Genomic DNA, 13,512 nt, shown 5'->3' with positions numbered 1-13,512 from the left:
TAAAGTCATGATTAAAAGGTACACTAAAAGGTCAGAGAAATCCTATGATGAAAACGCCTGTTTAATTCTGTGTTTCTTAACCTTATTTTGACCACAAAATACTTTGTGTATGTCTCACTTAATAGCATCTCTAGAACACCAATATCTGAAATGCTGTTCTAAAACAAATAGTCTGTGCTTGCTGGTTCCATTTTCTTATGACTGTGTTAAGTTTTGCAAACTTGGGGAACACCAGCGATCTCCAAAAAAGGAAAATCTAGTTATTGATTTTTGTTTCCTTCAATGATTATTTCTTTTGACTTTTCTGAGGTTACCTATGCAGTCAACAACATACATATTTTTCAAATTCCTCACTGGGATTCCATACACACACACACACACACACACACACACACACACACATACACATATATATATTTTATGTAGGTTCCACACTCACCGTGGGGCCCAAACTCCCAACCCTGAGATTAAGAGTTCCATGTTCTACTGACTAAGCCAGCCAGGTGCCCCTGTAATTCTCTATCATTGTTATAAAATAGATATACCAAATTCTTTTAACTGTAGAATTTGGGAATTATATGCATTTGTAACACCCTCAGCAACTAGGACAGGGGCTTGTACATAGTATGTACTGAATAAATCTTGGAAGATTGGCTACTTAATTCTAGAAACAGCACAAGTCTTGTATCTCCATGAAGCCCTCCTATGCTGTGGCCCATATTAAACTTCTTTTCCTGTCCTCTTCTGGTAAATTACTGCCTCTATAACTTACGTTGGCTCATATATGTAGATTTGTTTCATATGTGTATCAAGTTTCTCCTATGGAGCTTGTGAGCTCTTAAGGGGTAAAAATCTGTGTTTCCATGGATTTTTGTCTCCCAAACAGGTGAAAACATAATTGGTTTACTAAATTTAAACGGAAAGTAGCTAAAATGGTCATACTACATTTTACTTTATTATTGACACTAATAACACAATGCTACTATTCTAGTCTTCCACACAAAATTAAATGATACGAAATACATAAGACACTGGTCATTTTAACCATTCACAAAATATTGAATGATTGAAACTATGTTACATGTATCTTTTACAAAGGAAAAATTGACTCTTACAATAATACACTCAGGTGAAATATATCATTGCATTTTGGAGGTTATACAATGTTAAATATGAATATATTCAAAAGAATTACTGTTTATAGAACAAATTTGATATTTTACTATTTAAAATAGTAAAATACTTTACTATTTAAAATAATGAAATGTAAATTATATTCAAATACATAAAGCAACTATCAACTGAATACTTATAAAAATATTTTTTAAGCAAAAGCTATGATCTATTCATTTACTTGGCAGTTACAAAAATACATATTCATCTGAAACTCTAATAAATTTGCTTGTGGCATTAGATATTCAAATTTAAATGTATATTTTCTAAAGCATTTTACCAACTTAGTACTCTTGAATTCTTACAGTATATATACCTATAAGGTATTAGAATAGGTTTGAATTACAAATAATGTCATCTCACGTAAAAGACACAAGTGTCCATTAACACAAAAGAGATAATGTGAAAGTTTTCAAACCAAACACATCCCACACAAAAAAAAAGGCCCACTGGCTGTGCCTTATACAAAGTGAATTCTCAAACATATTTGTGGAATGAGTACACGGATGACATTTATTCTGTTATCTGCACTTGAAAGTATCCAAAGCTTTCTATTTCTGGTAGAAATATCATTTGAAAATTCAATACTTTTATTCTTAACCAGCTACTTCTTCTGGATGGCCAAGTCAGGTAAATTGACTCCAGATCGAGTAGAAAACTACTGTCAGTGGTCAAAAGATGGCCTACCAGGCATGTTTCCTGTGTATTTCGACAAACCTGATGCCTATAGAACAAATATTCAATATATTGAACAACCCCGTATTTCATATCTTCATCCAAAACAAGACATGAGAATCTAAGTCACTTCTATAATGTATTATCATAAAAACAAAAAGCAAATATATATGTATATAAAAATGTATACAGAGATACAGGTATCTCTACATCTATCTTCGTAGACTTCAGATGTCTCTTCTCAGTGAGAGAAGCAGGCTATCCTGAGTGAAGTAGGCCAAGTGTCTATGGGACAACAGCTAGAGCATGCACAGGCCATACTTGTACAGTCTTCCATGCATGCAATGTGGCCATATGAATGCTGAGATCATTGTTAAAGGCAAAGGCTCGAAGTAGTAAAAAAAAAATTTTAAAGCAAAGACTAACTATAATGACAATTACAGAATTGCAGCACCTAGGAAGACTGTGACCACTATATGTTAAAGGAATTAGCCTGGGCCCATTTTTGGCCCAGATTCCTCTCATGACTTTTCCCCACCTCTTTTGTCTCACGTAGGGTGAAATTTTTCTGAGGCTTATCATTAAAACCTCAAAACTCTGATAGAGTACAGAATATTTTTATTAACTGGAGTTTAGATTTTTCGAAACTATTTCAAAATCTTTTGCCTTTATACTTAAGCAGAACAACTGACTATTCATTCAACAAATTCAGCACAAACACAAGTATATACAAACACGTTAATGAATAACTACCACTGGCTTTGGGGAAGTATAACTTACTATGTTAATCCACTTAAAAATAAGTCTTTAAGAATCAAACAGTTTCCAAAAATTCAGAAGCAATTTAGTCACATACCAAACATTAGTTTCAATATTAGTAAATACCACTAGTGAAAAAAAATCTAAATATGTCCTTTAAAGTAAAATGTAAAGTAAAATGACTTAACGTATTGATATCTATTTTAAACTTCAGTATTATTTTTTTTTAATACAAGTGAGTAAAAATACGCCCTGTAATCTGTCTTAACTCATGCTACATGGGAAAAGATCTATATGAACTAATGAAGGAATACTTTAGTACTTTACATACAAATGCATTATTGTCAAATATATAGAGTAACTAACTCTCAACTAAAAGCTTCCATGTCACTAAATATTATTTTTTCTATAAAATGTATGTGTTCAGAGGGTTGAAAATAGTTTCTTTTCTTTGTTTTTGGGGTTTTTTTTTTTACAGATTTTATTTTTTAAGTAATCTCTACACCCAACGTGGGTCTTGAACTCACAACCCTGAGATCAAGAGTCACATGTTCCACTGACTGAGCCAGCCAGGTGCCCCAAATAGTTTATTTTATTTTTTTAAATTAGTTAATATGTCCCTCAGGATTTTGTTTTTAACTATTTATTTTCTTGGTTTTTATAGTTAGTACCAACATTAATTTCATCTCATTCTGAACTTAGTTAACTATCATAAAATTTAAATCAATAGAGTCAGAATCAGTATCATTGTAATCTCATATATATTATAGTGTCATAAGATATTAGCCTAATTTTAAATTAAACATTGTTACTACAAGAAGAGTGACCACTGAATGCATAGGGAAGCTAGGTCACTGGAAGAATATGATTTAAAGAGACAGAAAATAGGGGCGCCTGGGTGGCTCAATCAGTCAAGCATTTGACTTCGGCTCAGATCATGATCTCATGGTTTGGGATTGAGCCCCGTGTCAGCCTCTGCCCAGCACAGAGACTGCTTGGGATTCTCTCTCCCTCTATCTCTGCCCCTCTCCTGATTGCTCTCTCTTTCACTTTCTCTCGAAACAAATAAATAAACCTTAAAAAAAAAAAGAGACAGAACATAGTGTGAGACTTCTACAATTAGAATATTAGTTCATAAAATAAAGCTTACCTCCTAAATTCAACTTTATATATCCAATAGAAGTAAAGCTAGTACAGGAATTCTTCTTTGTTTCTTGTTAAACAATAACGGAAATAGATGGAAAATTCTAGTCTCTTCAAATTGCTCATTCTGTTAACATTATATTAAGTTTTGTTATATTTTATATTAGATAACTTTATAAGATATAATGGAATATTTAAGATGTATTGACTATGGATTACTAGTTAGCAATTATTTTTTACTTAGATCCCACGTTAAGAACCAAAATTTCTATGCATGACCTTCCCCTTTAGGCGAAGAGAAGCAAATGTCCAAACTCAGAACTTGGAAGAACTGTTGGTAGGGCTTTAGCAACATTTCAAGGAGTTGTAGAGGAGTATGTGAGCATTTAGGTAAATTCATTCTAAAAACTCATGGCCAGTTAAGTGTCCAGTGTCATGTGGAGGCACATTATGATATTGAAAAATCATCTTTATTCATTCATTCATTGGACATTTTTTTTTTTAATGCTACCACTGTTTTGGAACCGTAGTCAAATTTTATATGGTATACTTTTCCAGAATTTCAAAACATACCTAAAATTGTTACCTTCAATTATGAGGAATCTATTTTTTCAGATTGCAACAACACTGCGTTGCCTCAAAATGTGTATCCAGAATGGTAAAATGCCTAGGAAATCTTATGATTTTCACATATTAAAGACATTTTATATGTTTCCATTCATTTTTTACTCAATATAAAATGTATAACTTAATGGCAACACATGTCACAACTTTACTAACAAGTAATGGGTAATATTACAACAGTTCTTACGTGAATATGGAGAAGCAGGGTAATGCATTAAGAAGGCAGACTTCCTGGATTTAAATCCTACTTTTGTCACTTGTCAGTCCTGTGGTTTTGGACGAGTCACTGGGCCCTTCTTTGCTTCAGTTCCTCAACTGTGAAATGGGGATGATGAAAAGACACCATCCCAGTCTTTGTGAGGATTAGTGAAACAATAACAACAAATAGGGATAAAGCACTTGGAGGTACCGCTTGGCACATAGTAACTACTTAAATGTTAACTACAATTTTTATTGTAATTAAAAAATGACAGGGACTGATGAGAATAGAAATCATTACTAACTTTGGAGCATTCAAGAAGTACCAAGCACTCTGAAGGTTGGTACACTTACACTACATTTAACCCTTAAAATATTAAGCACATCCTACTATACAGAGAATAGACCCTTAAAAATATGCTATTTTATACATACTATAATTGCAGATAATTTCCTCCATGAAACATAGCAAAGTATGACTGAAGTGTTGAAGTGACCCCTTCATCCTTCTAACGAGAAATAAGGCTTCTAGGATGGTGACTAGAAAACAGTAAAGACAATATGAAAAATACTTGATAGTTGATCAGTTTTGCTCACTCATTAGCCACAATGAAAGTAATCAATTTTTCAGTACAGGAAAATCGCAAAATACTAATGTCATGGACCTTCAGGATCAGTTGATAATAATATCAAGAATGTTAAATCCCTGAAAGTTAAGATATACTTAATGTAGGTATTTGTGTTAAGGTAATATCTTCATTAAATTCAAAGTGTTCAACGTTTCCTTTGAAAACTTTGAGTTTATCTCTTACTATATATAAGGACTTATTGCAAAAATCTTAAGTGCTTCTGTGCCAAAGAACAATTTTTATCAGCTTGACCAGTGTATGAATAACTGGTATATGTATAACACAGTATTTTTGTTATTCAATACACAACTGATGGCAGTGAAGATTTTTAATGATCATCTGAAAATCATTATCAAATTTCATAAATGAAAATGTAATAATCATCTGCATATACCTTAGTTATGAAAAGCAGTTCACATACTAAATTAGTCCAAATCCATATACTCGTCACAATCACAGGAAGGGCATTTTAACTGTTTTGAGAATTGTAGATTCAAAATCAATATTACTGTATTCATTACACTAAAAAACAATATTATTTTATCAACATAGAAATGATAAAAATGACGTGTATTTTAGAATGAAAATAGAATACACCTTGTGCTTCCATACATTATCAAGGTCTCTAATAGTCCTTGTACAGTTCAACAAATAATGCTTTATTTTCACTGTTGTACACATACCTTGATGGAAAAATACTCAGCACGGTGTATTCTCTCCAGAGTCTCACATCTCATATGGAAGTCTTAATAAAAGTAAGAATTTTAGGTATCTTTCTAAGTTAAAATTTGACTTTTTAAATGGACTTAAATTTCCTCCTTTACCCCACTCTCCCCTCCCGTACCTCCCTGATCTCCACCCCTCTCCACCCCCTGGCCACCTGTGGCACAGCACCAGTACACGTGGCCCTAGGAAGCCATGCCATTTCAGAGACCAATGACAGCACCCACTTGCTGGAACTGTCCATGAGCACAAAGCAGTGCTTCCCACCACAAGCAGTGGGAAGAAAGTCTTGGTAGAAGCCTCATTCAGCTCTCTTCTCTGTTACTGAGAAATAAACCCGTAGGAAAAAGAGTCAAGCATGCTCTTCACCATTCACAAATCATACTCTCTCTGATGCAGGTAGGGGACCGAATGCCTACAATAACACCCAGTCTATGTGGTCTGTAACATTTCTGTATGATGATTTGAAAAGTGTGTCCATCTTTCTTCAGTGAAAGACTTCTTCAAGTGGAAATCTCCATTATCACATGATTCCATTCAGAGAAGATGAAAACAAACACAATGAAATAATTCTAACTAATGGGAGAGGAGGCACAATGGTTCATTGTTTACCTGTTTTTTTTTTTTCATAAATTCCAAGGACAAAATTTACCCTAAAAATGAATAGTTAGTGTCAATACATAGACAGATTAGTTTGTGAAGCTACAGATGGTCTGAGTGATCTCTCATCCATTTCCGGCACAAGTATCCACGTACAAGAAGAACATTGGTTATTTACTCCATGGGGAAGGAGCTAGAGAAAAAAATTTCATTTATTTATCTTGAATGAAGAATGTTTAGCCAGCATGTCTTTTGTCTAGTGTTCAGAAGCTTCTGCTTGCCTGGTTCCTTGGGGATTCTCCTCATTCTTCTCCAACAGGGGGAGGCGGCTCGCACAGCTTGTACAGCCTAGGAAAGGCAGGGAAGAGTGTGACAGCAGCCTGGCGTATTGCCATTACCTGAGATGTTTCTACTGGTACAAAAAATATATTGACAATAAGTTCCCGGTTCAGGAGCCATGATCATATTGCCTATTTTACTAAAAATTACTTATGAATTAGCAAACTCCAAAACTTCAGTTCTAGTTTTCAGAAAACACCAATGTCTCTGTGTAAGTGGAGATGACTACTGATTACGCAATGTCATCTTTCCCACACCAGCTGCTTCTACTCCAGTGCTGCCTGCCCTGACTGTTCACCTTGCTGGCAGCAAAACTGATTCTCTGAGTTCTAGGAGATGATACTATAGTGATAATTACCATCTTGTCTATCATGACTAATTTGTAGCAAAACAGCGCCTTCTCATAGGGGTCTACTGGTTTCCTGACTAGTTTTCGAAATTTGTTTCATTCTGTACCGTGTCTTGGGTGCAGTCAGTTACGAATAGGCTGATGTGGCAGAGTCCTGAGGCCTGAATCTCAAAGGCACAATTATCCGGTGTTTCCTCGGGAATATCTGCCCATCTCTGCCCACTGTCCCATTCATCTGCCAGCAGAATCAAGTGGAGATTCAAGTGGCTCAAGGAATCTACTTGAACTAGTGGAGATGCCAAGAAGGGCTCCCTCTTGACATCCCAGGTCTGGGTGTCTTGAGGCAAAGCTCGGGGCACTGAATTAGGATTATACAAGCTCCAGAGCTCCACATTCTCCAGAACATCCTAACTCCAGAACCAAATTAAGGGGAACATAATATCTGCCAAGACAGGGACACCTGGGGGGCTCAGTCTGTTCAGTCCCTGACTCTTGGTTTCGGCTCAGGTGATGATCTCACAGTTGGTGGGTTCCAGCCCCATGCCGGGATCTGCACTGACCTCACAGAGCCTGCTTGGACTTCTCTCTCTTCCTCTCTCTCTGCCTGTCTCCTTCTCTCTCTCTCTCTCTCTCTCTCTCTCTCTCTCTCTCTCTAAATATTTAAATAAAATAGCTGCAAGACAGCCACAGTGACCAGACAGCTCACAACCATTATTAAAAGCACAGTCTGAGAGAAGATCAGCTGACTGAGGTGGCTAGATGTTAGACTACATATACTCACAGTCCTAATAGCTCCATGGCCATGCTGGCCCTACTTGAGAGCTGCATCCGTGATCTAAAAATATTAAGTACAGGGGCGCCTGGGTGGCTCAGTCAGTTAAGTGTCCAACTTCGGCTCAGGTCATAATCTCTCAGTTTGTGAGTTCGAGCCCTGCATTGGGCTCTGTGCTGACAGCTCAGAGCCTGGAGCCTACTTTGGATTCTGTCTCTCTCTCTCTCTCTCTCTCTCTGCTCCTCCCCTGGCTTGTGTGCGCACTCTCTCTCTGTCTCAAAGATAAACATTAAAAAAATTAAAAAAAAACCCCTAAAATAATAACATTAAGTACAGGTTTCAACTTTGCTCCTTTTCAAAAGTACTCCAAACTCAGGGATAGGGGTAGCATGGTGATTCCCTTCTTTTACAAATTAAATCGAACACAGTTTACAGGAGTTGTTGACAAACTTAGCAAATTATGTTTCCTTCTCCTTCAACATTTAATCCCATGCTAATTCTAAATCAAAGGGGAAAAGAATGACAAAGTTTGAATATTGAGTTAGAAACCTAGTTAACAACATAAACTTTCCCAGTCTGGAAACACACAGGAAAAAGTTACTGCCTTTGGAGATTATTCAAGTCTGAAAGGTGCTTAATGCTCTGCATGTAATCTCCATGGAAGAAAATGAATACTGAAATAAGGACATCTCACATCAGAAAAGCTTATTTCATCTTTCCCAGAGAAAAGAATACATTAAATTGAGCTGATATAGCTCAAAGCTGCCTTTGCAGTAAAAAACTACAGTTTTGCTTCAAAATGCATTCCCAGTGCCGGAATAATGGAATGATCGGAAAGTTCTTTTCCTCTTTAATTTTGATCCTTTCATTTTCCTTACAGCACTGCCTAATGAAGGGAAAGGCAGTGGCCTTACTCAGGTAGAACACAAACAGTAAGCTGGGTAGCAAATGTCCTACCCGTGAGATCTGGGCTGAGCCATCACATTCCATTACCTTGCACTGCACGTTTCCACATAATGGAACTAATGCCACTGTGTAGGCAAGTCTTTGAAATGTCTGCCTTGCAAATTGGCAAAAGGCTACTCCGTGTGATCACCTAATGAAATAATAGCTCTGGATACTGCAGAACTGGGCAGATTCAGCTTCTGTGAGGCTTCTTGGAAGTGACTCAGGGTTATTTGAGTTCAGACACATTTGTAATGGAAATTGTGGGGCTTTGGGAATTTAGAACAGGCAGATAGAGTTGGGAAGTAAAATGTAATAGTTAAGAGTTGGGCTTTTACCTTGCACTGAGGCATTTGTTTTTTTGTCAGCTAAATTGTTAGGTAACAGAAGGCCTTGGTTTGCCCAACACCTTGGGGCCCTTGTCATAGTTTCATTCCACCCATGCACACCAGTGCCCCTGCATGAAAAGGTTTGTTCCTGGCTCCACTTTCTTCTTTTCCTGTTTGGGCTCAGGCAGCCATCTTGGAGCTGGTATTTCCAGCCCAAATCCAAATCTGCTGAGAGTAGAACTTTGAAACTTCAACCTACAGATCATGCCCTTCATCCTTCTACATGGCAAAAGAGACATTTTCAAGGCTACAGTGTCAATAATAATCTGTCCCAAGGCAATTCTCCCTAACTTAAAGATGAGAAAACTGTCTCAGAGAAAATAAGTAATCTGACTAAATAAGGTCATCAAGCAGGAGCTGGGACTCAAAATCATGTTTTTCACGTGTAACCACTTCAGTATGCTGCTTCACAATTAAACAAATAAAATAAATCAAGCTATCGTAGCACAATAGTTCCCAGGTTTTGTGATCTAATAGAAAATAAGACCAGTGTACCTTTATATCTGAAAGGTAATATTTGGTTCATGATGAAGATAAGTTGATTAATCTGAAGATCCAATGTATGAAAGTTAGGAGGAAGAACACTGTATTGCCCACAATGCCATCTCCATTTGGGTGTCCCATTGATCCTTAGTCCCAATGTCACCAACATGAGCTCACCCTCCTTTCCCTACACGTGCTTATTTTTCTCAGTGACTGGAACCATTTGCCCATTGTTGTCCAACCCAAAGATTTGGTGTCATCCTAGAATATTCTTCTTCTAGCAAATTGTTCTTAAATTTGTTGTCTCTGGGACAGGAACCCTGGTTCCCAGCTGGGCGGGATCCCACCCCTCACACAGTGCTTCTTATTTTCTACCTTTCCTTCCAGTTATGTTTTCTCATCTCATCTCTTTAACTGAAAGGTCCTTGAGGGATGGTTCTATTTCCATCTCACGTTTCTACCCTCCATGAAGCAGAGCAGGATGCTTTGCATTTCTTAAGTCCTCAATAAATATTTGTAGAGTGAGTGAAAGAATAAATAGGATTAAATTAAAAATTACTTTAGATTTCTCTTTGGGGATTATTATTCTCTTATAAAAATGTCAACTTTACAGCTGGCACATTTTATTGTGTTTCAGTTCAAGAGTTTTAAAACACAACACAATAAAGAAAAAAGTGAGTTCATCAGTTTCTTTTCTTGTATTCCGCTTGCGTATTGGTTTATTGATCAGGATGCTGAAGTCTTATCTTAACCCTTCTGTTTATTAGTGTTTATAAGCTCTAGCTATGAAGACCTTGCTAAACCATTATCTTGTTTTCTTATTGGAATTTTAACACTTCACTGGGTCCGTTATCACAATATACCACGTCAGCTCAAGGTGCCAGAGAGAGAATGCCTATGTGAAATGACTCCTTAGGAACAGAGTCTTTCTAACTTAATCAACTATGAAAGATAACATTAACAAGACTTGAGGATTAAATAAGTTAGGAGCCAGCACTAAAAATAAACACAATTAGAACATGAGTGCTCCATCCATTTTCAGGGGGAAAATATGTTTTCCCTTGTGAAAGTACTTCTACTGCCCACAGAGTTTTTTAGGATGAAATATAACTTCATAAATGCTGCTGTCATGATTCTCACTCTGGTAACTGCTTTGTAAATAGAAAACAAAAGTGTCTTGTCTGTGACAGTGCCTGGAGGAGTCTCCTTTTTGTTAAAATGCCAACGTATAAAAACAATCAAATGTAAAAGAGATTATTTAATTTTGCCCCACTTCAAGATAGATGGCTGCTTACCTTATTGTCACCAGGGAAATGAAATTAACATTTCTTTGATGGCTGTCTCCATGTTCATTTATTCTAAAGGTGAATTAGAGTCCTTTCTTTTTTTAAGTTAAAAAAATTTAAATTTTTGACAGAGAGAGAGAACATGAGCAGGAAAGGGGCAGAGAGAGAGAAGGAGGGAGGATCGGAAGAGGGCTCTGCACTGAGAGCAGTGAGCTCAATGTGGGGCTTGAACCCATGAACTATGAGATCATGACCTGAGCTGAAGTCAGACGCTCAACCAACTGAGCCACCCGGGTGCCCCTAGAGTCTTTTCTTGTTATGATATGTGAACTGTGAATATTTGATATGATCACAAACAAAAAGCTCATTCATTCATTTGTTCATTCGCACGTTCTTGAAATCAGTTCAGATATTCAGTGTCTACTGTACAGCACTATGATCAGCCAGGAATAAAATCCAAAAAACATATTCTCTGCCTCCAGAGAATCCACATTCAGGTTGGGTGAGGAGACATGGAACAATATATTGTAACACAGAGCTATAAAAGAGCTATAAAAGACCAATACACAAGATGCTAAGGGAGCACAAAGAGGAAGAAAACTCAGCCAGGACTTCAAAGAGAAAAGGGCATTGAGAAAAGGACACAAAGGGTTTTGTGGGTAAGTAGGAGTTTTCCATACAGACACAGATGGGAAAAGCAATCATGCCAGAGGGAACAGCATGTGCAGGCAGAGAAAAATAAATGAAAATGGCATTTTGGTAGTTCGGTACACTTGGGTCACAAATATTAGTAGTACCTGTGTGGACTTTTGTCTTTGAATTCATGACGGAACTTGGAAAACAGAATAATGTCAAGACTTCTACCTGCTACCTCTAAGTTTGCTTCCCTTAAAATTTCATTGAATTCAGAGACCACTTATGACTAGTCACATTTAGCCACAGAGTGTTTACAAGGCCAGTTTCCATGATTATATTCAGTACTGCACTAGGCATGTACTGTGGCAGGTGCATTAGATGTAAGTGACACTGCCTTGGAAGTGGCGGTAAGCCCTTTGGGAAAGAGCAGACCTGGGGAGTCACTTACCTTGGAGCAGACTGTGGGGTTCTGTCTCTGATTCCCAAATTCTTTGCTGTGTTCTGAACTCTTGCTCCCTGAGAGAAGTAGGGAAAATCATTTTTAGCTCTACATTGTATTAGTAATTATTTAGCCTACCATTAACATTTGAGTGTAGAATATTTATTCCAACAATGTATATAACATCAAGAGAGATGAGGTGAAGCAGAAGAAAAAAATTATCATCTGAGCATTTTCAAAACTAATGCTTTAAGTATCAAAATATGCTGACATATTTTTCCAAAGGGTTGATATTTATTTCAATAGCTATCTAAATCATTCAAAATAAACTTAAATCACAGCTTCCTGTTCACTATCTCATCTATGTCTTTATTCCTAGAAGCAAGCAATACTTTAGATGTTGAAAATAAGAAACGAGAAGGCTACAAATATGTGCTGTGTCCTCACTTTCGTGGAACAGAAAATCACAGTTCTATTGCACTCACAAACCTGTTTTATCCTTAGCTGAATAATCAGCTATTTTAAAGTTCATAGTATTTATCAAGAAAATATTTTCTTAAATAGTTCTAAAGCAATTCTGGACAAGGCATGTGCGTGTGGATCTCTGAAATGTAAGAATTCTGCCCCAAACTTTATAGTACAAAGGCAATGCACTTTAGCAATGAAAAAGTCTTCACAATTTGTCAAGTTCATGAATGAAGCTATAATCATTGTTCAGTTCCTAATGGGAATTAGTTACTACATAGAACTAAACACCAGGGTTTGGGGCTGAGAACAGATGAAAGAGAGTGGTTTTAAAGAAACTCTAGGGCATCTCAGTGGCTTGGTTAAGTTTCTGACTGGTTTCAGCTCAGGTCACGATCTCACGGTTTGGGAGTTTGAACCCCGTGTTGAGCTCTGTGTTGATGGTGCAGAGCCTGCTTGGGATTCTCTGCCTCTCTCTGCCCCTCCCCTGTTTGTGCTCTCTCTCTCGAAATAAATAAACAAAAAATAAAATAAAGAAATACAAAACCTCTGAAATTCTCTTTCTTGCTACCAAATTCTGAACTACGGGAAGGGAAGGGAAGAAAGAAAAGGAGAAAAGGAAGAAAGGAAAACAAAAGAATATATCCTCTCAAGATGGACCAAATAAAGGAAAGCAAATAGGGAAAAGGGGTGGGGGTGGCAAAAAGACAGATGGGAAGGAATTGAGGAATTATAATTAAGCAGTTAAAAAATAACTCATTTTGGAGTAGTTTTAGACTTAGAGAAAAGTTGTAAAACCAGAACAGAAAGTTCACATACTTAACTCAGCTATGTAAACTCTCTCTAATGCTCACCCTTCACTTGACCAGAGTATGATGGTCAAAA

The 13,512-nt window shown here is 36.8% G+C and overlaps 1 protein-coding gene across 5 annotated transcripts in view; it reads right to left on the bottom strand.

Moving 5' to 3' along the window:
• Positions 1 to 928: 928 nt before the first annotated feature.
• Positions 929 to 13,512, bottom strand: part of PREX2 (phosphatidylinositol-3,4,5-trisphosphate dependent Rac exchange factor 2) — a 297,237-nt gene continuing 284,653 nt past the window's right edge. For 2 of the 5 annotated variants that reach the window (XM_058699768.1, XM_058699767.1), the window contains 2 exons: positions 12,172 to 12,239; positions 929 to 6,872 (listed from right to left, as the gene is read on the bottom strand). In XM_058699768.1, coding sequence (XP_058555751.1) covers positions 6,827 to 6,872; positions 12,172 to 12,239 — 114 coding nt within the window. In that variant the 3' untranslated portion in view covers positions 929 to 6,826. The remainder of the gene's footprint in view (positions 6,873 to 12,171; positions 12,240 to 13,512) is intronic. The other 3 variants (XR_009253713.1, XR_009253712.1, XR_009253711.1) reach the window with 3 other exon arrangements.

This window comes from Neofelis nebulosa, chromosome 14 (assembly GCF_028018385.1).
Source record: "Neofelis nebulosa isolate mNeoNeb1 chromosome 14, mNeoNeb1.pri, whole genome shotgun sequence".
NCBI lineage: Eukaryota > Metazoa > Chordata > Mammalia > Carnivora > Felidae > Neofelis > Neofelis nebulosa.
The sequence above is the reverse complement of the archived record's forward strand: the minus strand, read 5'-3'. Positions and strand labels throughout refer to the sequence as shown.